Source organism: Argopecten irradians, chromosome 7 (genome assembly GCF_041381155.1).
Source record: "Argopecten irradians isolate NY chromosome 7, Ai_NY, whole genome shotgun sequence".
NCBI classification, from domain to species: Eukaryota; Metazoa; Mollusca; class Bivalvia; order Pectinida; family Pectinidae; genus Argopecten; species Argopecten irradians.
In genome coordinates this window covers 3,261,625-3,287,650 of record NC_091140.1, presented here as the reverse complement: position 1 = coordinate 3,287,650, position 26,026 = coordinate 3,261,625, and the positions used below count along the sequence as shown (strand labels likewise).

At 37.8% G+C, this 26,026-nt stretch overlaps 1 protein-coding gene across 1 annotated transcript in view; it reads right to left on the bottom strand.

Annotated features, from left to right (window-relative positions):
- Positions 1-10,283: 10,283 nt before the first annotated feature.
- Positions 10,284-26,026, bottom strand: part of LOC138327295 (protocadherin Fat 4-like) — a 74,563-nt gene continuing 58,820 nt past the window's right edge. Inside the window, exons 7-18 of the mRNA XM_069273275.1 lie at positions 24,612-24,801; positions 23,221-23,495; positions 22,146-22,954; positions 21,100-21,967; positions 19,550-20,911; positions 17,562-19,309; positions 17,254-17,357; positions 15,703-16,010; positions 15,217-15,425; positions 14,876-14,990; positions 14,603-14,749; positions 10,284-13,745 (exon numbers count right to left, since the gene is read on the bottom strand). Coding sequence (XP_069129376.1) covers positions 12,007-13,745; positions 14,603-14,749; positions 14,876-14,990; positions 15,217-15,425; positions 15,703-16,010; positions 17,254-17,357; positions 17,562-19,309; positions 19,550-20,911; positions 21,100-21,967; positions 22,146-22,954; positions 23,221-23,495; positions 24,612-24,801 — 7,874 coding nt within the window. The 3' untranslated portion in view covers positions 10,284-12,006. The remainder of the gene's footprint in view (positions 13,746-14,602; positions 14,750-14,875; positions 14,991-15,216; positions 15,426-15,702; positions 16,011-17,253; positions 17,358-17,561; positions 19,310-19,549; positions 20,912-21,099; positions 21,968-22,145; positions 22,955-23,220; positions 23,496-24,611; positions 24,802-26,026) is intronic.

Sequence of the window (26,026 nt, the reverse complement as noted above, 5' to 3'; positions counted from 1 at the left end):
CCGTCTAATGTTAGAGTCTTATCCATAGTACATGTACAATGATGGTCACTCATCACCGTCTAATGTTAGAGTCTTATCCATAGTACATGTACGATGATGGTCATATGCTCTCTCTCTGTCTATCTTAACATTAATATTTGTTTAAATAGTATTACACTATTACATATATTTAATACTCTTGATATCAATCATGAACACAGTATTTCTGGGTTTGTAACAAGATGTCTGTCTGGACAAGGCAGCAGAGTATTTGTTTGGCTGACATGATATGTATCTAATAACATGTTCTTACAACTAACTTAGTAGGAGAAATTGTTCATTATCGTGAGTCTCCCACCGAGGACGTGAGAGGTGGCAACCCTGTAACTATGTAAAGTATGTTGTCATAATACATAGAATACCACAAGTCGGTGCCATTGATTTCCCAATGCAATAGTGTTATTCCCCCGTTTTGGACTGCAATATGTGTAGAAATCTGGACTAGATGAGACCCACTGAATAACTTTGATATTGTGAAATATTGTGTATGTGCAATCAGACTGTTATTTTCAATAGACACGTAATTGTTTTATCCATGAAAAATCATTCTATGTAATCTTAATCAGCAAATTGTATGGAACATGTAATATAGAGAACAGATCAATTCATAGCTTGTTTGTTTGTCTGTAGTTTATATTACATCGCGACATGTTTTCACAGATATGATGAAATATTTACGCATGTTGTTAACACTTAGTCTATGTGATATTACATGCTGTTACCTACCAGGTAAATCACTAACAGACAGAGTTACTTCCCTTCGTCTAGATCCAACAAAATTTGCTTCTGTTATAGCCTTAACACATTCTTTATAGAAAATGGTAATTGGTGATGTTGACAAAAAATATCAAATAACTGTAAAGAGTATGGTATGGTTATAGTGTGGAGAAATGATTATATAAATTGAAAAGATTTTAGTTGGTTGTTAGAGGTTGGATACATTGTACCGGTATATCATCCTGAACTCATCGGGTATTATCGCGAGAATATGTAATGTCTATTCCCCGAGGAGTTCTGGATGACCTGTATATAGGATATCATTGATAGTGCTGTGTATGACCTGTTTGGTTGTTCTTTTCTGAGGAGCTATGTCAACCTATTCATTATACATAATGCTTGAAAGTAAATAACTCGTATATCATACACAAATTGACTAATTCCTAATATAAATATGGACTGGTCTTTACTATTTATTTATGTTCAACATGACAAGTGATAAATTATTTAACTACCTGTATTAATGCTTAAAATTTATGGAATATATTATTTGAAACTGTATGAAATGGTTGAAATGAAAAAAAATATCCATAATATCGTAGTATTTTGAATACTTTTAAGGTGTTTAGACAATATTTTTCACCCGGCCAAAACTTGTGATTTGCACCACCACAAATAGTGATGGTTCGTCCGAGTCACACACTGTAACCATGATTGTATATAGGTAAGGTTGTATTATAGAAAGCCACAGAACATTGTTAGCTGTGAGATGTGACTTAAACTGTTGTTGATACAATAATACCTGTGATAATAAAAGTGTTTTTTCTTAAATAGAATTTTTATGGCTTATTTCTGTAAAACTATTAGTAAATTGTATTACACTTGAATTTTTAATAGGTGTGACCTATTGTGATAGTCTTTTGTCGTCATCATCAGTCGTCTATTAATATTTTGAACACTATAACATGAGTAAATATGAACCAATCTTAATAATATGAGATTTCATAAAAGATGGCGATGACGTCACACAAAGGTACATCCGGGCGCTCAAAGGTACAACTCAGTATATCTGTACACATTGGGGTACTGACAAAAGCCCCCCCCGGACAAAAGCCCCTTAGGACATAAGCCCCTAGGACAAAAGCTATGGAAAAGAGGACAAAATCCCCTTCATTTTTCAAAAAAATTAAATTCAAAAATATAGTAAAAAAAAACATAAAATATTTTCTTATATCAGTTTTTTTTTCTTCAAATTTACATGTAGTTCAAAATAAGACACAATGTAATAATTTACTGGATTATTGGGATTTACTAAAAATTTGATAAATTGATTTCATGATTTATAGAAAAAAAATGTAAAAAATTATATTGATGTTAATCTAATTATGACACTATATGATAGAAATATTTTGTAATTAAACATACTTTCCTAATTATCTATATATAATCAATGCAAACATCAAGCTGTTAGCCTGGTAGGTGTGTTATGATAAAGTAAACATTAATGGTTTCTTGTATATATAACATTCTAATGTCTATGTATACATGTTTTTTTATTCTTTCTTTGGTATCAATAACTCAAAAATTAAAAGAATTCAAATGATCACATCATATTTATGCTTTTTTATTATGTTTGACACTCTTCACTGATAATACCCAAATGTATCAAATAGCAATAAATACATATGGATGGTATATAGTTAAAAACTAACATAGCGGTAAGTTTGTTTTTTACCAAACTTTAATTCCTATGAAGCTTAAATGTTGACATTGCAGTGGTTTTTGAGCTACCCATTAGAGCACTGGCGTGTTTATCGGAGGACTCCACAGTGTCCGACCAGTTGAAATCTGGCTGTTTTCCAATGTTTCTGGATACCTAGTGACATTTATACGGCATGATATATATTGTATCATATACCAAATTAAAGATAAATTATCTGGCTGTCGATTGAGAGTATTCCTATTATCATATCCTATACGGTTGGTTAATAATCATACTTTTTCTGAAATTGGGTAGTGTTATATGGCCGGCCGAGTTATAGACCTTGACCCAGTATTATACTTATACCTATATTAGAAACGAACACCTGTGCTTCAACACTCTATCTACACAAACATATTCAGCAATAAACAATTGTAAATACAAAAATATAAATGTCTGTAACCTCTTAAACAATAAGAAACAATTTTAAAATCGGAATTTGCAAGTATGAATGTGTATACTTTTGTCAAAGTATCGATTGTGTAGCAGCGATGTACGTATCTGTTATTGTTTTTATTAGTCGCCATACTGTGTTTGTACCTTTGAGGACCCGGATGTAAATTTTCCGTGACGTCACGCCATCTTTTCTGAAATCTCCTATAATGAAACTTTGTATGTAGACTAACATAGGAATGATCTGACGAGTTAAAATATTGGCTTAATTAGACAGTAATTTTTTTGCAATAATAATTATTATCAGACCTTGTGAACACAATAACTTGAGTAAATATGCACCGAGCTTTGACACTTTATATGTAGACTAAAATTGGAAACAACTCCGACGAGTTCTAAAATCAGCTTGATTTGACTGTAACTTACAGAGTTATTGCCCTTTGCAATAATAGATAATTATCGGACCTTGTAAACACGATAACTTGAGTAAATATGCTCCAAGATTTGATACTGTAGACTAACATTGGAAAGATCTCTGACGAGTTCTAAAATCAGCTTGATTCGACTGTAACTTACAGAGTTATTGTCCTTTGCACTAATTATTAGTATAGAATCTTTTGTTTTGAACATGAAACTGGTGTAAATGTCCAACAAAATTAGCAAAAACATTGTATATAGACTAACATTAGATAAAGTATGGTCTCTGTAAATACCATCTTTCTAATAGTCCATCCTGTATTTGTGGATACTCTACTGAAGATGTTGATCACTTCTTTCTCTTCTGTCCTAGATATGCAGTCCAACGTCAGAGCTTGTTAACTTCTCTGTCTCATTTACAACTTGACATCCAATTAAACCTTCACCTGAATCTAGACCTGAATCTTTCTCAACATTTACATATGAATGTTGACATTCTAACAAAGGGAAGTAATCACCTTAGCCATGAGATAAATTCAAACCTGTGTGCCTGTGTCCAAACCTTTATTAAATCATCTGGCAGACTTTGAGCCCACCATAATTATTATATTAACATAATAACATTTATACCTCTCTTATACAAGTATATATTAAAATTTAGCAAAATAATCCATACTGTACTATCCAATATTATATGAATATTAACATGTTTATGACTTCTTATACAAACATAATCTAACTGTTTCATGAAATATGAAGAATGAATAGTATTGGAGGATTTGGATATATATATTCAACTATTTTGTCTGCAGGTATGCATTGGTTGCTATATTCTCAAATATATCCATACCATAACTCAACCATTTGTCTCTCAAATTTGTATTAAACTATTGATATTACATTTTATTATAATGAATTACCTAGATATAATATTACAAGTTTAATCCTTTCTCTGTACCAAGTTCTTTGACAGGAGTAGATCATAGGTAAACCCTTATAACACTCATATTTTTATATTACATTATGTATAAACCCATTTTCTCCAATGTTATAATTAATTTATATGCATATGTTTTAATATACTCCCTCAGTATAGCTCTTTCTCTGGACAATCCTGACTAGGATCAGTACTCAGTGGTAACACTATGGACTTTATAGTACTGCCCGGTCACTAGGAATGGCTTGTGTGGGAGTGATATTGAGGGATCCAAATTCAAATTAAATTCAAATCAATATCAACTGATTTAAATCAAGGAACTGTATATATTGAACTGATATGAATCCATTATAAATTTCAACTTATCATTATCTGGCTATACAGTATCCACATTTTAACTATAAACAAAAACATAGGTATGCATATATACATGTATATATAAGTAAAAAAGAACCATATATATACTTAACATGCTTTTTATACCTGCTCATTATTGGAGTGTTACCATAGTATTACTTACAAGTGTATCCTAAATATATATTTAATTTCAATATTGTCTGTAAAATTACATATATTATATATATGATTTTGAGATGTACATGTATGTATCCACAGGGAGAGGGCTTATATAGGCATAGCCTGCTGCCCAATCCCTATTAAATCTAATGATTTAATAAAAATATTTCGAAATGAAAAACATTAGAAAAAACAAGTATGAAAAATGTTCTTACTCCATTGTAACTGATGGAGTTATTGCCCTTTACAATAATAATCATTATTGGAACTTAAAAATTACATCCATGATATCAGTTGGCTAGTAAATGACATCTTTTTCAGTTGGGCCTCTTGTTTATTTACCTGGTATTCTCCTCATTTCTCATTAATATAGGTCTTTTTTCTCTCTCGACAGTTCTCATAAATATTTCATTATAAAATATTTGGGAAAAAGAAGTATTGTTTTAAACAAATGTTCATTCATTAAACCCCATTAGGCCATGGGCTAGGAGGGTCCCACATGCAACCCCCCCCAAACCTCCGAACCAATGTTTTCCTGAACCCTTATGACCCACTGATCACAAATCCAAATGTTAACATTGCATAAGTTGGGATGAACTTCCGGTTATGACGTCATCAAGATGGCCGCCATCTCGAATTTCACTAAAAATTGAGAAAAAAAAATCATAACATTAACATTTTCTAACCGAAGTAGACAAATGAGGTATCAAAATGACCACAATAGAACAACAAATACATATCAGGACCAAAAAATCCAATATATGTAGTGATTTCTACGCAGGAAATGAAAAAATCAGATTTAAAGCTAAAAAATGGTGATTTTTCAGCAAATTTTTCATATTTTGTTTGACGCAGCAAAAATGTTTCCCAACAACAATCTATTATTTCTAATAAGATTTTTGACCACTTATCAATCAGTTTAAACAACAACAACAATAAAAACCAATGTTAACATTGTATAGGTTGCGGTTATGACGTCATCAAGATGGCCACCATCTCGAATTTCACTGAAAAATGAAGAATAGTCATAACACTGATATTTTTCAACTAAAGTAGACAAATGAGGTATCAAAATGACCACAACAGAACAACAAATTCATGTCAGGACCAAATAATCCAATATATGTAGTGATTTGAACGCAGGAAATGAAAAAATAATATTTTAAGCTCAAAAATGGTAATTTTTCAGCATTTTTTCATATTTGGCTTGACGCAGCAATATTGTTTCCCAACAACAAATTATTATTCACAATCAGTTATTTGACCTCTTATGAATCGGTTAAAAAAACAACAACAAAAATATATAGAAATGCAAAAGAGAATTGTTATACCATCATTTGGTTTACAAAACATCACCGGATGCGGCATATGATTGTTATTTTTTCCAAACCGCTAACACTACAGTTTCCTGGTGTCTTGGAATTTCCTGAATATAACATTGGCTATTGAAGATTTATATCTTAACAAATTTGAATTTAAAGTTGGCTGAATATCTAAGTGGGACTTCAAAATAATCCATTTTCATGTTCGAAATTTTGTAGACTAGTAGCCTCTCAAACTGAATTATTACAGCAAAACGCTAACTAATAGCTATAGGGTATCAAATTAAAGTTCCGTAAATACCATGACACTTTTCGAAATATATTGTGGCTTTTAGAATGAGCACATCCATTGTTTATTTCCTGTGTATAACGCAAGGAAATATAAGATGGTTACTACAGTGTCACATATTTCTTTCACTAGCTAGTTCTTAATGCTAATCATTTTCGTTGTGCGTGCTTTCTCACCAGAGTGTTGTCTTCGACCTCGGTGACCTGATGTGACATTACATTACCGGGTTACCATCGTGGTTCTAACTTGTCAACTGTCCATGGTCAGAGTTAAGATCAGAAACATCGGCTTCAGGGATGTGGGAGCTCTTCCTGTTTCCAACCTAGTTTCACCTAGATTCACATATCGTATATGATGTTCCAGACTTCCCCGGCATGATGGAAAAGACACCAGATCAACATTCTGCGGAGGGTTGAGTTGGTTCTCCTTAATTCGTATGAAGCACAATTCCTCATTCTTGTGAACCTCAGTGACCATAGGTGGCACAGGTGGATTCTTTGAGGTCATGAATGAGGTCTGCAGTGAAGTTTCACTCTTTGCCAAGTCTGCATGGAAAGCTCTTTAGAGAACTTTTTACTGGAGAGTCTTAAATGGTCTCTTTGCACATACACCAGATGTGACACAACCAGCACTTTCAAGGGAGTGGGAAAAGTCAGACCAATGAAAAACATTTAACATTTATGCCCTCATTAATGACCTCGATGATATCACCTGTGCCATTTATGGTTGCACGAGGGTCCACAAGATTGATGAATAGTACTTCATACGAATTATGGAGTTATGTGCTAAGGAGAACCAATTCCACCATTGGAAGAATGTGCATCTGGTGTAATTTCCATTATGCTGGAGAAGTCTGAAACAGCATATACGTACGATATGTTAGAATCTGAAATAGATTCCACAACCCCGAACCCGTTGTTTCTGATATGAACTCTGGCCATGGATGGGTCATAAAAGGCTAGAACAACACTGGTAATGCAGTGTCACAAGAGCTCATCGACATTGAAGACGTCGATCTGGCTTTCGACGAATTGGATACTGGTATCTCGAGTACTCTGATTCGGACTGCAATGACCAGCTACCAGATATGCCGAGTCTCTTCAGTGAACAGGTCAGTGAGGCAAGCACGCACAATGATAATGGTTATCATTGAGAACCAGTGAAAGACATATTAGTGACATTGTAGTAACCATCTGACATTTTGCTTATGCTATGCATAGGAAATAAACAATGAATGTGCTCATTTTCAAAGACACAAACGCTTTGGGAACTGTTAATGATATTAACGGAAACACAGGCTTAGCTTAGGTTACATTTGTTTATTTTGTTATGCTATCAGTAGGTGTTGTGTTATTTTTGAGACGCTGCTAATCTACAAAATTGAGGGTATAACAATAATTCTTTTTTTGCATTTCTATATATTTTTGTTGTTGTTTTTGTTTTTACTGATTGATAGGAGTTTAAATAACTGATTACGAGCGATAATTTGTTGTTTGGAAACATTTCTGCTGCGTCTAGCCAAGTATGAAAAATTTGCTGAAAAATCACCATTTTTGAGCTTAAAAGCTTATTTTTTTTATTTCTTCCGTACAAATCACTACACATATTGGATTATTTGGTCCTGATATGTATTTATCATTCTATTGTGGTCATTTTGATACAACATTTGTCTACTTTAGTTGAAAAATATCAGTGTTATGACTATTCTTCATTTTTTTAGTGAAATTCGAGATGGTGGCCATCTTGATGACGTCATAACCGGAACCTATACAATGTTAACATTGTTTTTTGTTGTTGTTGTTGTTTAAACTGATTGATAAGTGGTCAAAAAACTTATTAGAAATAATAGATTGTTGTTGTGAAACATTTTTGCTGCGTCAAACAAAATATGAAAAATTTGCTGAAAAATCACCATTTTTAGCTCACCTGGCCCAAAGGGCCGGTGAGCTTATGTCATGGCGCGGCGTCCGTCGTCCGTCCGTCCGTCCGTCAACATTTCCTTTAAATCGCTACTAGTCATAGAGTTCTGCATGGATTGTAACCAAATTTGGCCACAATCATCCTTGGGGGAGGGCAAACAGAACTTGTATAAATTTTGGCTCTGACCCCCCTGGGGCAGGAGGGGCGGGGCCCAATAGGGGAAATAGAGGTAAATCCTATAAATCGCTACTTGTCCTAGAGTTCTGCATGGATTGTAACCAAATTTGGCCACAAACATCCTTGGGGGAGGGCGAACAGAACTTGTATAAATTTTGGCTCTGACCCCCCTGGGGCAGGAGGGGCGGGGCCCAATAGGGGAAATAGAGGTAAATCCTTTAAACCGCTACTAGTCATAGAGTTCTGCATGGATTGTAACCAAATTTGGCCACAAAGATCAATTTTGGAAGGGGAACAGAACTTGTATAAATTTTGGCTCTGACCCCTTGGGAGCAAGAGGGGCGGGGCCCAATAGGGGAAATAGAGGTAAATCCTTTATATTGCTACTAGTCATAGAGTTCTACATGGATTGTAACCAAATTTGGCCACAAACATCCTTGGGGGAAGGGGAACAGAACTTGAATAAATTTTGGCTCTGATCCCCTGGGGGCAGGAGGGGCGGGGCCCAATAGGGGAAATAGAGGTAAATCCTATAAATCACTACTTGTCCTAGAGTTTTACTTGGATTGTGACCAAATTTGGCCATAAACATCCTTGGGGGAAGGGGAACAGAACTTGTATAAATTTTGGCTCTGACCCCCCTGGGGGCAGGAGGGGTGGGGCCCAATAGGGGATTTAGAGGTTAATATTAAAATTCCTTCAGAAAAGAAACAATGAACCTGTATTCAGAACATAACTTGGCATTACAAACCAGGTGAGCGATACAGGCCCTCTCGGCCTCTTGTTTAGCTTTAAATCCGATTTTTTCATTTCCTGCGTAGAAATCACTACATATATTGGATTTTTTGGTCCTGATATGTATTTGTTGTTCTATTGTGGTCATTTTGATACCTCATTTGTCTACTTCGGTTGAAAAATGTTAATGTTATGCTTTTTTTTTCAATTTTTAGTGAAATTCGAGATGGCGGACATCTTGATGACGTCATAATCGGAAGTTCATCCCAACTTATGCAATGTTAACATTTGGATTTGTGATCAGTGGGTCATAAGGGTTCAGAAAAATATTGGTTCGGAGGTTTTTTTTGGGGGGGGGGGGTGCATGTGGGACCCTCCTAGCCTATGGCCTACATTGTTTGAGTTGTTAAAGATTGCACATCAAGGGAGATAAATTCTGTATCCTTACAAACATTCAGTTCTATTAGAGTTACTTCCCTTTGTTTGCAACCTAACATTATCCAAAACTTTACAACTAAACCTTATCTTAGTCAATATTTATATCTACATATTACTACATGTTAGCTGGTAAGTGTAAAGTTTCTGTTTGTATTTTCTAAATACAAGCTTTCTGATTGCATCTCTGTATCTCAATCAGCCGATACTTCAGCTCTATAATTCTCTACACCGCACAAACTTGTCTCTACATGTAGTATTGATCTAGTAACGTTTAAAGAATAAATAACTCATTAAGTCATCTGTTAAAACTTCCAAGTAGTCCTATAATCCTTAGGAGACTAAATATCATTAGTGTTTTCAAGAAATATATTTTAATATAAATGTGTATGTAACCGAGTGTCCTTCCAAGAAACTGGCATGATTTCTTCAAGTTGAGTTTGGATACATATTTCCTAAAACTTTTCAGGACTTTGTGTGAATTCAAAACACATATTCCAAATAACGCTGACAAATTAAGGAAATACATATTACATAGTCTGTATGTGAACAATGGGTTGTAAATTCATTCCAAGTCCCGAAACGTTTCACTGTTGTACCAACGTAACAAATTACAAAACAATGTTTTCATATTCATATTCATTTTTTTATTTTTCTTATAAAATCTTGACATGTCGATGACTCTGATATGTGACATATATATTGCTAGAGCGCGAGTATAAGGAACAACACCAGATAAATAGTGTCTAATACAGGGGCACCTGTTCTCACAGATCAATCATCTTAGGTAAAATGCTTTTATTGTCAAAGACTCAAAGTACTAAAGCAAGTTGATTTTTGAAAAGAAAATACTGGTATATTACTAATGAAATAGTAAAGACAAATAAATGTCATTGATAAGAACTGAAATTAACAATTTCATCATATTTTTAAGGAGCAAAGATATAAATAAAAACTTTGGACAAAGGCAACCTTTGGGGAGTAGGAATATAAACAAAATATATTTTAAAGATTAATGCTGTTGAGCATTCACAATGTGAAAGAATGTGAAGATATGAGAACTTATAAAACAAAATTGATTTTGATTTTGGTGAACAATATCACATTGTTTAGTTCTGCTCCTGATCAGCAGTGAGATGAACTACATGTACAGCATAATCCAATCAGCTAGATTTACAAACCCCTAAATAGAGACGTTTTATTAAAATAAACTATATTCCTGAGAAAGAAATGAAAGTTAGGTAAATTTGTTCTATTAGAAGGCAAGAAATAATTTGAGTTAAACTGATGACAGGAATCTTTTTATAGAAAACATGATTAGAAGAAATTTCAGCTTAGTTTTGCTCTATTTCTGAGTTCTAAGTGACTTTTGATAGTGGTATAATGTCGGGATGGAATGTTCGCTATGGCTCCTTGAAAGACTTTGACCTATTATAGTACAACCTTTCAATATAATTGCTGTAAAATTCAATATACACAAACAGCATGGCAAACATACTTTTGAATCACAGATGCGACACAAACATTCAGCTGATACAGCACTCCCACAAAAATCTAAATCTCAAAAACACTTGTAGCCATTTTATGACCAATACATATACATGTATTTTTCAAATTACATTCTACCTAACCACTCTCATTTACAGATTTTGATAACGAATTTCAGTCAACTGGTAAAAACAAAAGACAATTACAACTACACTAGGCAGAAATAATTTGGAAAACATCTTTTAAAGAAATTGAAGAATGTAAACAGTTTGGTTTCATTGTAATTTCCTTATAAGGTAACATGATTAAAAATCACATGAATCAGAGGGACTAAAGAAGGAATCCTGATTCCTTATAAGGAGCTATATATATAATATTTGGTTGTCGTGGTTATATTCCACAATAAATTTGAATAACTTACATTCTGATTAGAAAAGATCACACTCGGAAAAATACTGCTTCACACAACATTCAAATTGTATAAATTCTATACACAAATTCATTTGCACCAAGTCAAAGTCATTCTGATAACATTTTCTCACTCTCAATAAAAATCCTTTGTTCAAATATTAATTTATTACACACTTTACAAATCTATGTACAATTTTTGTTTCCATCTCATCGTAAAAAATGACTGAGGAAACAATGAATTTATTAATTTACAAATCTATAAAATATTTCATGCAAATTTTTAGTTGCTTTTGCATAATTGATTTGTAATCATGTCAATCATTATTACTGAATGCTTGACAAGGGAGATAATTCCTCTCCCAATACTAACAGAGTATAAATAAGGGAGATAATTCCTCTCCCCAATACTAACAGGGTATAAATAATACAAACACACAGAGACCTGAGGTTACACGTATTCCTCCTCTTCTTGGGTAACCTCCACTGCTGGCGACCCGTCCAGATTGTCCCCGTCTGGGAGGGACGCTATATCACGAAATACTCCTACTAATTTCTCAAAACTTGGGCCCCAGTTCAGGAATTCGTCCCAGTTAAATGAACCGTTAATTGTTTTAGCACCATTTGTGTGACCGTCCTCAGAAGAGCCGAAGGAATCACCATTTGAAGTCCGTCCATCTGACATGAACTTTCTATGATTATTATTGTTGTGTAGGTTATAATCCTGATTCTCATTCTCCACCTCTGCAAGTTTGGATAAAATAATGTTGGAGGAGTCAAAGTCATTTCGAGGTCTTTCACTTTCATACTCGAACTCGGAGCAAGTGAATGAATCATTTGCACTTTCCTCAGAACTTGAGTCTGGTGGTTCTAACACTGAACTGTTGTGTATATATGGTGGATGATGTCCATGACTCGCACTTGACGAGGAAACCATTTCCACCAAGCTCTCCGGACTAGGTGGCTGGGGACGTGTATTGAGTTTTTGAATTTCCCCGATAGTAAGGCCCTTAACCTGGCGTGGCTGAGGGGGCTGAACTTTGACATGATTTCCTCGTGAGGGGTGGCCTTTCGGGAGAGAAGGTGGCCGGGCCACAGAGGAACTTGAGCTATGACTGTGATGACTGGCAAGACTGTGCTCAGAGTCAGTCCGACTGTGATGTACATGGTCGGACAGTGGAGTACCACGTACATTAGGGTTAGTCATAGGACTGTACCTCATGTGTGGTGACTGTCTAGATAGGTGGTTCATAGGGCTGTTCCTGGCCCCGAGCACCGCAGGACTATTGCGTGCAGAGTTGTGTAGTTGAGAGGGGTCCAGCAGAGCGGGACTATGGGCCATCCCCTGACGACCATAAGGTGATGGACTCTCCCTGATTGGCACAGAGTTACGACCAGACACGGTCTGGGGACTCTGACTGTGCCTGGAGGAATGTTTATGAGGTTTGTTGTGTAAGTTGTTGAGGTGGGAGTGATGGTGGTATGGATGTTTGTTAACTCCACGGAAATCACGATAGTGAGCCACCACATCAATGTCTGACGGAGCAATACTACTCGCATTGTCTATATCATAATGCTCTGGAATGTCATCGTTTATATGCATGTTAATCGCATCACCATTGTCTATAATCACTGTTCCGTCTTCAAACTCGAGCGGTAACTGTCGTCGATGCTGCCTATCAGTGCTGATGATATCCGGCTTATTGAACTGGTTACGCCGACCAGTGAGTCCTTGGTCAATATGTGAACTGATGAATTCCTCCTCAGTTGGGTGGTCTCCGTACCCAGAGTCCTGATGGCTGGTGGCACTAGTGTTGGTGAAATTCTTGTTTACGTGAGCATTGCCATTCATTTTGACTTCTCCAGATTTTGATTTATGCATTTTCTTTCGTTTGAAGCGACAGAAGATAAACACAGCAATTATCACAATGATTAGAACTCCAAAGAATGCAATCACCACAATGACTCCGATTCCAATCCCTGAATCTGACTCTGCATCAGTAACTGGGCCACACTTCACTTCCTCCCCCACCGCCGTACACGTTCGATCACCACATGGGGAGTTGGTACAAAGATCAGAACAGCCATTTTCTACACCGCCAGATGGTTCCACGATAAATCGGTCTGTTGTACCGTTAAGTGTGATTGGTTGGTTGTCCAAACGGAAGACAGAGATGCATCCGCCAAAACCTGATGATGAAACAAAGCCTTGATTAGAGTCAAACATTGACACATCACATTGATGTAACAAGTATATCAATTAAAAGTAGTTAATTAGGGCCCCGCATCGAGATGCGGGTGCCCTATAGTAATCAGGTTGTCCGTCTGTCCGTCCGTCTGTCCGTTTTTTTTCTTTTGCACATTAATGATGGAAGGGAGTGGAGTATTTTCCCCATATTTTACATGATGATTCCCCATCCATCCTAGATCTGCTTGGTAATTTTTCAGGCTGAAATTAAATTAAAAAATCGGCCATCTTGGATTTTAACATTTAAAAAAATCACAATGTTGTTGCTCTTAACTGATAAACATTTTGTTATAACATTATGATGCAAAGTTGTTCAGAATTAAACAAGGAGTTGACTGTCCAAAGGTAAGGTCATGGGCCAAGGTTACTAAGTCAAAGGTCAAGGTCAAATTTATTTGAGTTAATTGTATGCTCTTAATGTAATGTTAGCTTGGAATCAGGATTCAAGTTAAATACTTGGAAGACTTTTTCCAAAGAATTATAATAATGTACCATCATCGGTTTCCCAATTAATGTTGACATTAATTATTTATTAGCAACATATAGCTAACACGGAAGAATTCGTTGTCAAAATACTACTTTTCCACTTAAGCACGTCAGACACATAGCGGGGCCCTTTCTGACGTGTCAGTATTCTAGTTACTATCTGTCATTTGTAACATAGAATGGAAATATCATAGAAAGACTTTTAAAGTTCCCAATGACAAATGCAACTGTCAAAACATTTTGAAACTCTTCGCCAAAAAGGTTTACATTTTATTTATATCGCGCCATTTTAGGTATAATCAGAGCTGCGTACCTTGTCGACTGACATCCTCTCCAGAGGAGGGAGAGGGGTCGCCTCCTAAAGCGAGAGTTGTCACCTCGGGGTCGGAGAAGAGGAAGGCTGACGATAGATCATTGGCAGTCTCTGGAGATCCCTGTACAGCCAGACTCACACGGGTACCTATAGAATGTATAAAACCATCATTCTGTGTATAACATACCTTCACCTTCATACATACAACAAAAATTACATTTTTATGAACATTATAACCGGTAATTAGTGCTGTTAATTATTTTTAGAACTGACCTGTAACAGTGACGGTGACGTTGTACCAGGTTCCGTCGGATACCTCGACAGATGACAAGGTAATGGTCTGAATGCCCTGCTGTAGTATACTGTACTGAAGTCTCCCGTCAATCACCTGTGGGTTAGAAATAATCACATAGGTAACATGGCAAGATGAAGATTCCAAAAATTATCAAGGAATGTATCAACTAATTCAATAAACATACAGGCAGGTTATCAATATAGTTGTTATTTAAAACTATTTTTTGGACTAATATTCAATACCCTATTGATTTCTATATTACACAACTACAACATTTATCTTTACATAACGCCAACTCTAACTTGTTGAATATACTCACGGATAGAAGAGCACTGTAGTCGGAGTTCTGGGCAGCGTAAAACAGGAGACCATTTTGAGAGGTTGTACGGAATCTGATAAACACACTGGACGTGCCCGTAGCTCTCCTCTTCCTGCTGGTGCTCTCACCAACAACACTGTCTCGATAGTAACTGTCCCTCTGTGTGAACTTGACAAAAGTATTGGCACCGAATCCGAACGGCTTCACTTCTGGAACAAAAGAAATAGACATCATAAGTTTAGTTATTTACAATACAACTATCGACATCAAACCAGACATTATATTGACATCTCAAGTACATTTCTACATCTCAAATACACTTAAAATATTTTACCAGACAGATTTTATTATTATTTTTGTTAAGTTTGGATGTAATGTGGTAGAGACTAACTTGACTTATCTGCTTTGTGCTCTATCTAAACTACTAGGATGACAGTATACCTTGAACTTTGACCTATATTAACCATTTACCGGACGCTAACTTACCCGTCTGACATGTGGCACCAATGTACTTCTCAGGACAGCGACAATGAGCCTTGCTCCACTCGTCCACACAGACTCCGCCATTGCTGCAGACGACACCTGTACAGGCACTCCTCCCTCCTGACCTTGGACAAGTGTTTGTAACCTTGACCTTGGCCACATGATCTGATCTTGTTATCAGGTTGCTGTCATTGCAGTAGAAGTTCCTAATGCAGCCAATGAAATCGTGTGTAACAATTTGGTTTCTGCTGGTGATTTCCGTGATGTCTTCAATTCCACCGATTCTCAGCTCACCTTCTAGGTACAGAGTCCTGTAAACAACAGACAAGTATTTCCAAATAAAGACATCATTGTCTGAATACTAGTAAATATTGGACTGTTAAAATGTTTTAGAATTTGCAATTCTTTAAAACCTTTCTTCTGTGTTAATCCTTGTCATAGAAACAGATGAAGTTTAGAATGTATCTAGGTCTTTAATTAACCTACATAACCATGGGATAGTTTAATGATGGGTGAATTTTTTTCCCCCTTAAAAATTGTCAATTGTATAAGTTTTATTTTTTTATTAATCTTAAGTGACCTTCTCCAAAATAATCTCGTAACAATCTTATTACTTGTTATTCAAGTCTTCTGTACTTTACGAAAAACTTAATTTTCAATTTGCCATGCACAACAAAATTACATACATATTAAACAGAACGTACAGAGGTCAAAGCTAATAATTTACATTCTTCAATAACCTCTCGGTGGAGGCCACTGTATACTCTGTTAGAAATAACACCCTTAACTCAGCCCAGTGTACCTCTATTACATCTACACCGGAAACCCTACACCTTAATCCAGTCCTACATCAAATTACATGCCAACAGAAGAAACCTCCGGAGTTCACGTGGCTATGACACTTCAATCGTACCCACATACATTACCGCCGGATTTTTTATACAGAGGAAATACAGTTTAATGACGAATCATGTGGACTACGTAACTAGATCGTAACTAGATCACGTAAATATGGTACCAGACAATATGTATAAGTGCTACAATCACCGCAAGGTGCGTGCATTCCAACATTAATCTGAATGACAGTCATACAGAATCGCTGAGGCGTGTCTACAGCTTCCATTCACAGACAGATACAATGTAACAGTATTCAGACCCTATAAATCCTATAGGAAGTTTTTAGTTACATGTTACTGGTGAGATTAAAGGGCAATCAAATGGCTCCACGATAGGACTACAGGTACATATGTATTGTCCTCTGTGTTTTGTCCTGTTTGTTCCTTCTGTTGTTACCGTAAATATCTACAGAATTTTAATAGTCTTATCTACTGTTACAACATAACTTAGCTTTATTCATTCTTTATTGTTTATCTCCAAATTATAGGCATGTGGGACCCTCCTATTGAACCTATTTATCTGTTAAATTACAAAAGCTTTAAGATCTACAATACAAGTACTAAATTTGGGCTAGTATGTCTGTAAAATATAATGGCCTCCATAAGAAATAGACACAGGACAGGACATACTAACTGACAGTGTAGATTGAGAACTTACCCTGCGTTCTGTGAGTTGTAGCCGTGGCAATAGGAGTTACCATCATCACAAGGCAGACATTCTTCTCCTGTCGCAGGACAGTCATGGACATGGACATCCACTCGCTGTTAAAATATCAAACAAAATGTGAATGAAAAATAAGTTTAAAAGAAATTAATTAAAAATGTCATTCATGAAATAAATTCATGAATTATAGACTGGTTAAAACACTAACATAGTCATTTAATTTGGCTAGAAAAATATTGCGTTTCAGTATAAAATAATGGGTTTTACTTTAACTGTCTCAGTATAACAGAAATTCTACTGACCTGTCCAGCTCTAGTGACCTTGACCCTGAACCACTGGCCAGTTGACACATCTTTGTTGACCTTGACCTTTGTGATTTGAGATGTGCCAGTGTTGAAGGAGAACTGTATCTGGCCTCCAATGATTTCCAGGGCGACGAACCTGTTGACTGTGAGGGCTGGGTTGTAGAGAAGAAGGGCATTTGACCTTACAGTGGAGAACGTCACATCAATCAGATTGTTATACTGTACAGTTGGAAAGGAGAACTTGATGTAGGAACCCTCCTCAAACCCTGCGCTGGTGAACTGGCAGTTGTCTCCCCAATAGGTGAAGGGACACAGACACTCATGGCCTTCCTGTTGGTTTCTACAGGTACCTCCATTCTGACATGGACCATTCCTACAATGGTCCTGGCCGATCTCGCAGTGGTCACCATAGAAACCGTCTGGACACTGACAGGAGTAGGAGCCAGGGCTCTCTATACACTGGCCACCATTCTGGCAGGGTTTACTGTCACACTCGGCGATGTCTGAAGCGCAGTATGTCCCGGTCCAGCCCGGAGTACAGGCACACACTGGGTTACCAAGGTTATCCTTGACACAGGTACCCGAGTTCTGGCAGTAGTCGCCGCCGCACATCTCCACCGTCTGGGTACATCTGTCCCCAGACATGTTAGGTGGACAGATACAGTAGTACCCGAGGGTCAGGCTAGGGGAGGTAATTACCTGGTAGCTGGAGTCAGCGACTGACACACCATTACCGGCGCTGATCTCATTGATACACTGACCACCCTGGTCACTAGCACAAGTTGTTGGTCCACACACAGAGTAGCCAACGGTCACTATGGTGATTCCAGCATCAGTCTGTAGCTTAGCCTGGTTGTTAACTATCTTGTCATTGAGTATGTTACCAAGGACATAGCCTCCATCTGACTTCTGTATGGCCACAAATACCAGCATGTCATCGCCGAGCTCCGTCAAGTGATAGACCAGGACCGAGTCTCCAACTGACAGCTGGGACATAGAACTGAAGAACAAGGTGTAGGAATTCTCCAGGAATGAACGAGGTGTCATATCCTCTACCCTTACTATAACTGTATTCTGGAGGGTGTTGTTGTCAATAGTGACCATGTTGACATCTACTGTATAGTTAGCATTTGGAAAGTTAACTCCGTCTGATCCCATCACATCCAAGGTATACTGTAATGCTGTTGGTCTGTTTCGGATTCTCAGGTCACATGATCCTGACGGAATTTCAAAGCTATTGTCACCATCACTATGTAACCAACATTGGTACTGTCCAAGGGTGTCGCGGTCCAGTGGTCTTACGTCTGCCACAGGCATCACAGGAAAGGCAGCATCCATCACCGCAATCTGTACGTCCATGTTCCTTGGCAACGGTGGCTCGTCATTCACATCCTCCACAATAACATGGAAGGTCAGTGTGGAAGTTAACGGCGATGGTAAACCAGAATCTGACACGATCACTGAAACACTGAAATCCAGATTCTGTTCACGGTCGATAGCTGCTTTAGTTTGTACGAGACCTGTGGTTGGTGAGATGGAAAAAGTGTAATCGTCCCCATTCCCTGCTGTGTAAGTATATGTACCAGAGTTAGGAGGCAGGTCCTTGTCAAATGTGTGACTAAGTAACGTCATCACCGGGGAGCCTATCGGGGAGTTCTCCTGAATGTAACCAACGGGCATGGCAGGGTCGAAGTAGGGAGAATTGTCATTGACATCCTCTAAGGTCACCTGTACTGTAGCTGAACCTGTAACGCATCCAGACACAAATATCAAAATATGTGTTTGCTCCAAAATATTAATGAATGATCATGATCATACAACAGATCTGTAAGAAAAGAAATAATAGTTTTGAATCAGGAAATGATTCCTATTGACATCTTACAAGACAAACATTTATTTCATTCAATTCAATGAAATTTAAAGGGATTAACATTACATCTCCTACACAAGTTACTGAAGAGAAAGAGAAGGATAGTAATACTGACCTGTTTGTGGTGGTACTCCAGAGTCCACAGCTCCCACTGTGATATTGTACATGGCATCAATCTCACGGTCTAGATTTCCTGAGCCTGATGTAGTCACGATTCCAGATGAAGCGTCAATCGTAAACGCATTGTTAAGGTTTCCTCCTAGGATAGTGTAATAGAACTGTGGATCAGATTGTTTGTTGTCGTTGTCGACCGCGAACACTTGGGTTACACTGATACCCCCTCCGGAGCCTTCCTTCACAGTGGCCATGTAAACACTTTCGTTAAACACAGGAGCGTCATTGGCATCGGTCACTTTGATGGATACAGTGCATTGGTCGGTATCGTTACCCTGGACACTGCCCCAGTTCTTAGCGAGGACGTTAAGGTCAATCTGAGGAGAACTCTCGTAGTCTGGGCGTCCATTAACAGTGATCAGACCGGAGCTGTAGTTTATTTTGAATCCCTTTGTGTTACTGGAACCAATCAGATAGTAGTACACGATACCATCCTCGCCTTTATCGTTGTCGTTAGCGTGCACGCTGCCCACCGGAGAGCCATCAGCCACAGACTCTGTGATGGTGAAGGAGTAAGCATTCTGCATGAACTGCGGAAAGTACTCATTGACCCCGGTTAGATGGATGTGGACATTGGTGGAGCCTTTCATCGTGGTGCCAGGGTTGATAGCCATGACTGTAACTGTGTACGTTGACTGACTCTCATAGTCTAGTTGTCCCTGTGACCGGATGATTCCCGTCGTCGACTCAATGCTGAATCTACTCGTGTCGTCAAGGTGATACTCAATAGCAGCATGAACACCAGTATCAGCGTCTGTGGCAGTGACTTTAATCACTCTCTCCCCACTTGGAGAATTCTCGGCGATGTAAGCGTCGTACTGTGTCTGGTTAAACTCTGGAACCTGATCGTTTACATCTTGTACATGTACAGTAAATATCCTGGATATCTCCTTATACAGTAAGCCCTGGTCCCTAACACTGATGTTTAGGTGGTGTGTTGTTGTTGTTTCATAGTCCAAGGCTTTCTCTATTGTCAGGGCACCGTTCACACTGTTTAGGGCAAACAAGTTGTCAGGGTTACCACTTGCGATGCTGTACTGCACACGCCCATTAGGTCCCATCATATCCGCGTCAGTGGCAGTGATGTTGGCAATCTCTCGACCTATAGCCACATCTTCATCAATGTACACCTCAAATACTTTGGTGACGAAAACAGGTGTGTGCTGGTTGACGCCTGTGATACGAAGTCTCACTGTGGTAACAGACGACATAACAGGTGTACCTTTGTCACGTGCTTCCACCATAAGTATAAAATCTGTGTCCTGTTTATCTTGATCTAAGATGGCTGCCACGGTGATAAAACCTGGAAAAACAACAGATTCATTTTACATGTTGCAACTCATCGATTCATTAAGATATATAAGAAGAAAAAATAAGTTTTGTTTTCTGATTTAATCTTTTAAAAGTTCTTTACTGGACCATTTAAACCGGGTATTTATCAAAGGTATCAATTTTAAACACTTGAAACTTCCTAGTATATGTTAGTCTTACCTGTGGTTTTTTCCACTGTGAAGTAACCAGAGCCATTGCCAGACACCATGTAGTACTCCACTTCTGCGTTGACACCAACATCAAGGTTATCGTAGGCTTGTACTTGTAGGATACTTGCCCCGTGTCCCACCGTCACTGGTACAGCGGAGAAGTAACTACTTTTCTCAAACTCTGGGGCATGGTCATTTGCATCCAATATATTGATCTTAACCATGGTTTCTGACGAAAGAGGAGGGATTCCAAGGTCAGTTGCTATAACAACTACTTCTAAGACATTAGCATGGGTAGCAGTGATGTTCTGTTCATACACAAGTTCCCGTTTTGATGTGAGGGCGCCGTTAGGGGGGTTGATGACAACATCCTCAGACGGGTACTTCAGTGTATAGTAGACCTCATTGTTAGGAGACGTACGATCCTCATCTAAAGCCGTAACTGTTCCAATCGGAGAACCAGATGACTGACGCTCCGGGAAAGTGAACACGGGATTTTCTGGCTGGAAGACAGGTTCTTCATCATTTACATCCTTGAGATATATAATGACCTTACTCACAACATCGTTGTAGCCATCAGTGGCCTTCACATCTAGCATGTAAAATGTGGAGGATATACTTTCAAGGTCAAGGTCACTCTTTGAGGAAATGTTACCACTCAGAGGGTCGATTGCGAATTTGTCATGTGTCATGGAGTACGAGACATTGGCGTTAATGCCAATATCAGCGTCCACTGTGGTCACCTGCAGTATGAAAATGCCCACACCTATATCCTCGTTAATCGTAGCACTGAACTGACGTTTAAACACCGGTGGGTTGTCGTTCTGGTCCAGGATGGTGATCCTTACAGTTGTAGAGCCAGTATTGGGAAAGGCACCCTGGGAAGGAAAGGTAGAGGTTTTCAACACGGGAATAATACCATCAACAGAAGAAAAGTATTCAATACCAGAATAATAAAATCAACACAAGAAAAGTATATCAACACTTTTATGATTCCGGGTAAATTTCAAAAAGGTTTCTATCAATCTACGCAATTGTAATTAACTTGATACTTACATGGTCGACAGCATAGATGATAAGGTTGACAGTGTCTCTAACCTCCCGATCCAGCGTTGTCCTTGTACGAATGAGACCAGTCACAGGATCAATGGTGAAGTTGTTGTTGGGGTCGCCACCCTCAATAGAGTAAGTGATTCTTCCATTTTCGTCACTATCAGCATCCGATGCCGAGACCTTGATCACTGATGTCACCGTGGGCTGGTTCTCTGAGATCGTATGAGAGTATACCATGAACGTGAATCGCGGCGTGTTATCATTAAGGTCCGTTACATCCACATTGATGCTAGCAAAAGATGACAGGGCGGGGTTTCCTGTGTCACGTGCCTCCACCCACAACTCGTAGTCAGCTGCCATTTCGTAGTCGACCTGGTTACCGACCGTGATTTCGCCCGTCTGCTCGTTGATGGTGAACGTGTTAGCGATGTTGCCCCCTGCTATGAGGTAGATGATATTCCTGCCAAGGGGAGAGACGGCCGAGACAGATGTAAGAGGGGAACCACTGATGATGTTCTCGTTAATCTGGAGATTGTTTGGTACATTGTTAAACGTCGGTTTGTTGGTATGAGCTGGGGCTACTGTCACCACAAGGTTCACCTCCGACTGTCGACTGCTGCTACCCTTATCTGATGCCTGGACAGTGCACACGTACCGGGCTCCAGTGATAGTGATGCTCTGAGCAGCAGTGATGATACCACGGTCAGGGTCAATATCGAAACGGTCAGCGTTAGTACCGGTCAGTCTGTAGGTGACCTGTCCATTAGAACCTGTGTCCTGATCTACGGCTGTTACTCCCAACACAAAGCCACCTGTAAATATACATTATTAAGTTTACTTCTGACCTACAATTTGTCTTGCCATCTCATTCATTTTGGACAAGTTTCATATAAGTATTATCAAAATTTGATTTTTCTCTCATTTCATATTTTGAGACACAACCTTTTTCATATTTCCCGCTGATTTTCAGTCTGAGGTGTACCACACTGACCATCACTAAAGCTGTATATTTCCTGCTGATTTTCAGTATGAGGTGTACCACACTGACCATCACTAAAGCTGTATCCTGTAACCTTACCTGTTGGGGTAGGATTGTTGACCAGTTGAGTGTAGCTAGGACGGAGGAACAATGGATCGTTATCATTGACATCATCAACATAAATCACAATATTTGTGGTGGTAAACCGAGGCTGAGACCCGCCATCTGAGGCGATGACCTTGAGGTTGTACTGGTCAAGGACATGTCCAGTAGTGGGATCGACTTCCTCTCTGTCCAAGGCCTGAGTAGTGGACACCACACCAGTGACCGGATTCACCATAAATTTGTTCCCAGCAGTGTTCTCCAAACGGTACCTATAACCAATAGTAATATAATTCCATTGTTCTCATATCTTATCTCTCCTTTCTTTCTGTTTCATCTCAAATTAATGCCCATTTTCCACAATTTTTATTTATCTTCTATTTATTCAAGTTTTATTTTCATTTTTGTGTCAACAAGCTGAACTATTCACTAAATATTTCATTTCTAACTTCTTTTGGACAAATAGTGTTCAAAGTTAAATGAGAACCTAGACATATTGCATTTCCATATTCATGAAAAAAGGGGCAATTTTATAATAAGGTAAATGTGAAAGTGTGTACAGAAATATAATGGTGCATCATTAACCAAGCAGAAAATTCTTTAACATGGATATATCAATGACTTAATGTGATAATGGATTATGAATATAGACAGTAAATGTGTGCCAGTATATGCACCGAGAACACTTGAGAACAAAACTGCACTGTCACAATGCAAACGATCACGGAGAAAATCACTAAAGGAAGGTCGACACACAATGCATATACATGACCTGAGTGTAAACAGTCTACATGGTGACCAATCATAAACTGCAGATGGAGCAAACATTTGGACAACTTTGAGTAGATCTCTGTCAGTGAGAAACTTGACACTAGAACAGAATCCGAATCAGTACACTTGTGGACAGGTAAATGAGGGATTATTAGGGGCTGATCCAGGTTATAGTACAGACCCTTTTTGAACAATCCCCTAAACATGACATCCTTATTTAGTCACCTCATTTATAGAAATTGTGAATGGACAATTTATATGAAGTAAGTGGTGTAGAGGTACACTAATATGTTTACCTAGAGGGGCGGGCTAACCTTCTCTCGATTGTGTTGATATACAAACTCCTACAACTCATCCCACAGTCACTAAATACTCTTTTATAAACCCACGAAACAGTTCTATGGCCTACTCTATCTTCTAACAACAAATATACAAAACTTTTTATTATTTGGTATTAATGACTGTCAAAGATATCTATTACATACTTATTATATTTATATTTCAGCAAGGGTTACCGAACTTTTTTCCACTTCATCATGAATACAATTATAACATGCTTGGATAAGATTTTCAAGATTGGGCTGCTACACATTATGAAGATCACTAGTGACACTTACGTGACTTGACCATTAGGTCCAGCATCCGCATCATTTGCTTGGACTTTCAGAATGGACATCATTGGATTCTCATTCTCGAGTATATGTCCAACATATGTTCCAGAGTGCTCGAAAACTGGAGAGTTGTCGTTGACATCAGCCACGGTGACAATCACAGTCCCTGTACCGGTCAAAAGTGGACCTGGATGATCTGGAACATTAAATCATCAAATTTCATTCATATTTTTAAATTTGTGAAGAATTTCTTAAACTCATCAATTAGAATGACAAGTTAAATTAAAGAGATAAATTAGGTTCTGATGAAATAAAATTTCACCTGTGATCAAAAGACAATAGGTTATGGATGATCGCACATCACCTGCAGCATAATTTTACACTAATAGATCTGCTCCTAACAACAGCTTTCTGTTTTACAGACACTTTTTTTGCATCTCGTTTGTGAATTACGTGTCAGGTTAATTAATTCTGGATACCTGAACAAGCATCATAATATCTACAATTATGTTACTGTGATGTTCACATACATCATTTAACTATATTTAAGGATATAAATGTCTTAAACACCTAGATTTTACATTGATCAAACTGTGATGACAGGAAATTATGTTACATCACACACTGCATGATCAATGTCTGACTGGAAATAAATGGTGATATATTTCACTCTTTCTACCACAAATAGTGCTTCCTGCCTAAGGAAAACATCCATCGTCAATTTTATTATGTGTGCATGATGTTCAACTATGGGGAATATTCATTTATGGTTTTTTAGTAAATCTAATTAGGATTGGGAGACTTGATGGGACATGCTTACATCTCTTTTACTCCCACACTCACTACAAGTAGTTCTCACTTCACAACCAATCTCTACTGTGTACATACAACAAACAAGTGTACCATCCCATTACCCTATCTCCTACATGTACCACCTTATTACATCAGCACTACCCTCCCCCCCACCCTTCCAAAACCATGTCCCATCCTTTGTTATATCAATTTTGTATATGCATCCCTCCTAAACCTAATCAAAGAAAATATAAGTTAGAAAGTTATTACACAGGCTTAGTAAAACACTAATTCAGAGCTTTCTTAATTTCAATTTCGAAAAAGTTTCACTTTTAGCATTTTTATGTCTTAAAAATTTACAAAAGTGTTATTTTAAAGTGCCTATTATAATTATTATTAATGACTTTAGACCTAGTACGGAGTAATCAAAATGAAAAAGTAATCAAAATGAAAAATGTCCCTGAACCCTGTAACCTTTTTTTTCGGTATATGAGATATATATATATAATATTATTACGAGGTTAAGTTGAGATATATCCCAACCTTTAGTTCACACTCTGCACGAGGTCATTAATTCTAGTTTTCTTTTTTTGTTCCTTGTGTTTAGATATGAATCACTTTCTCGACAT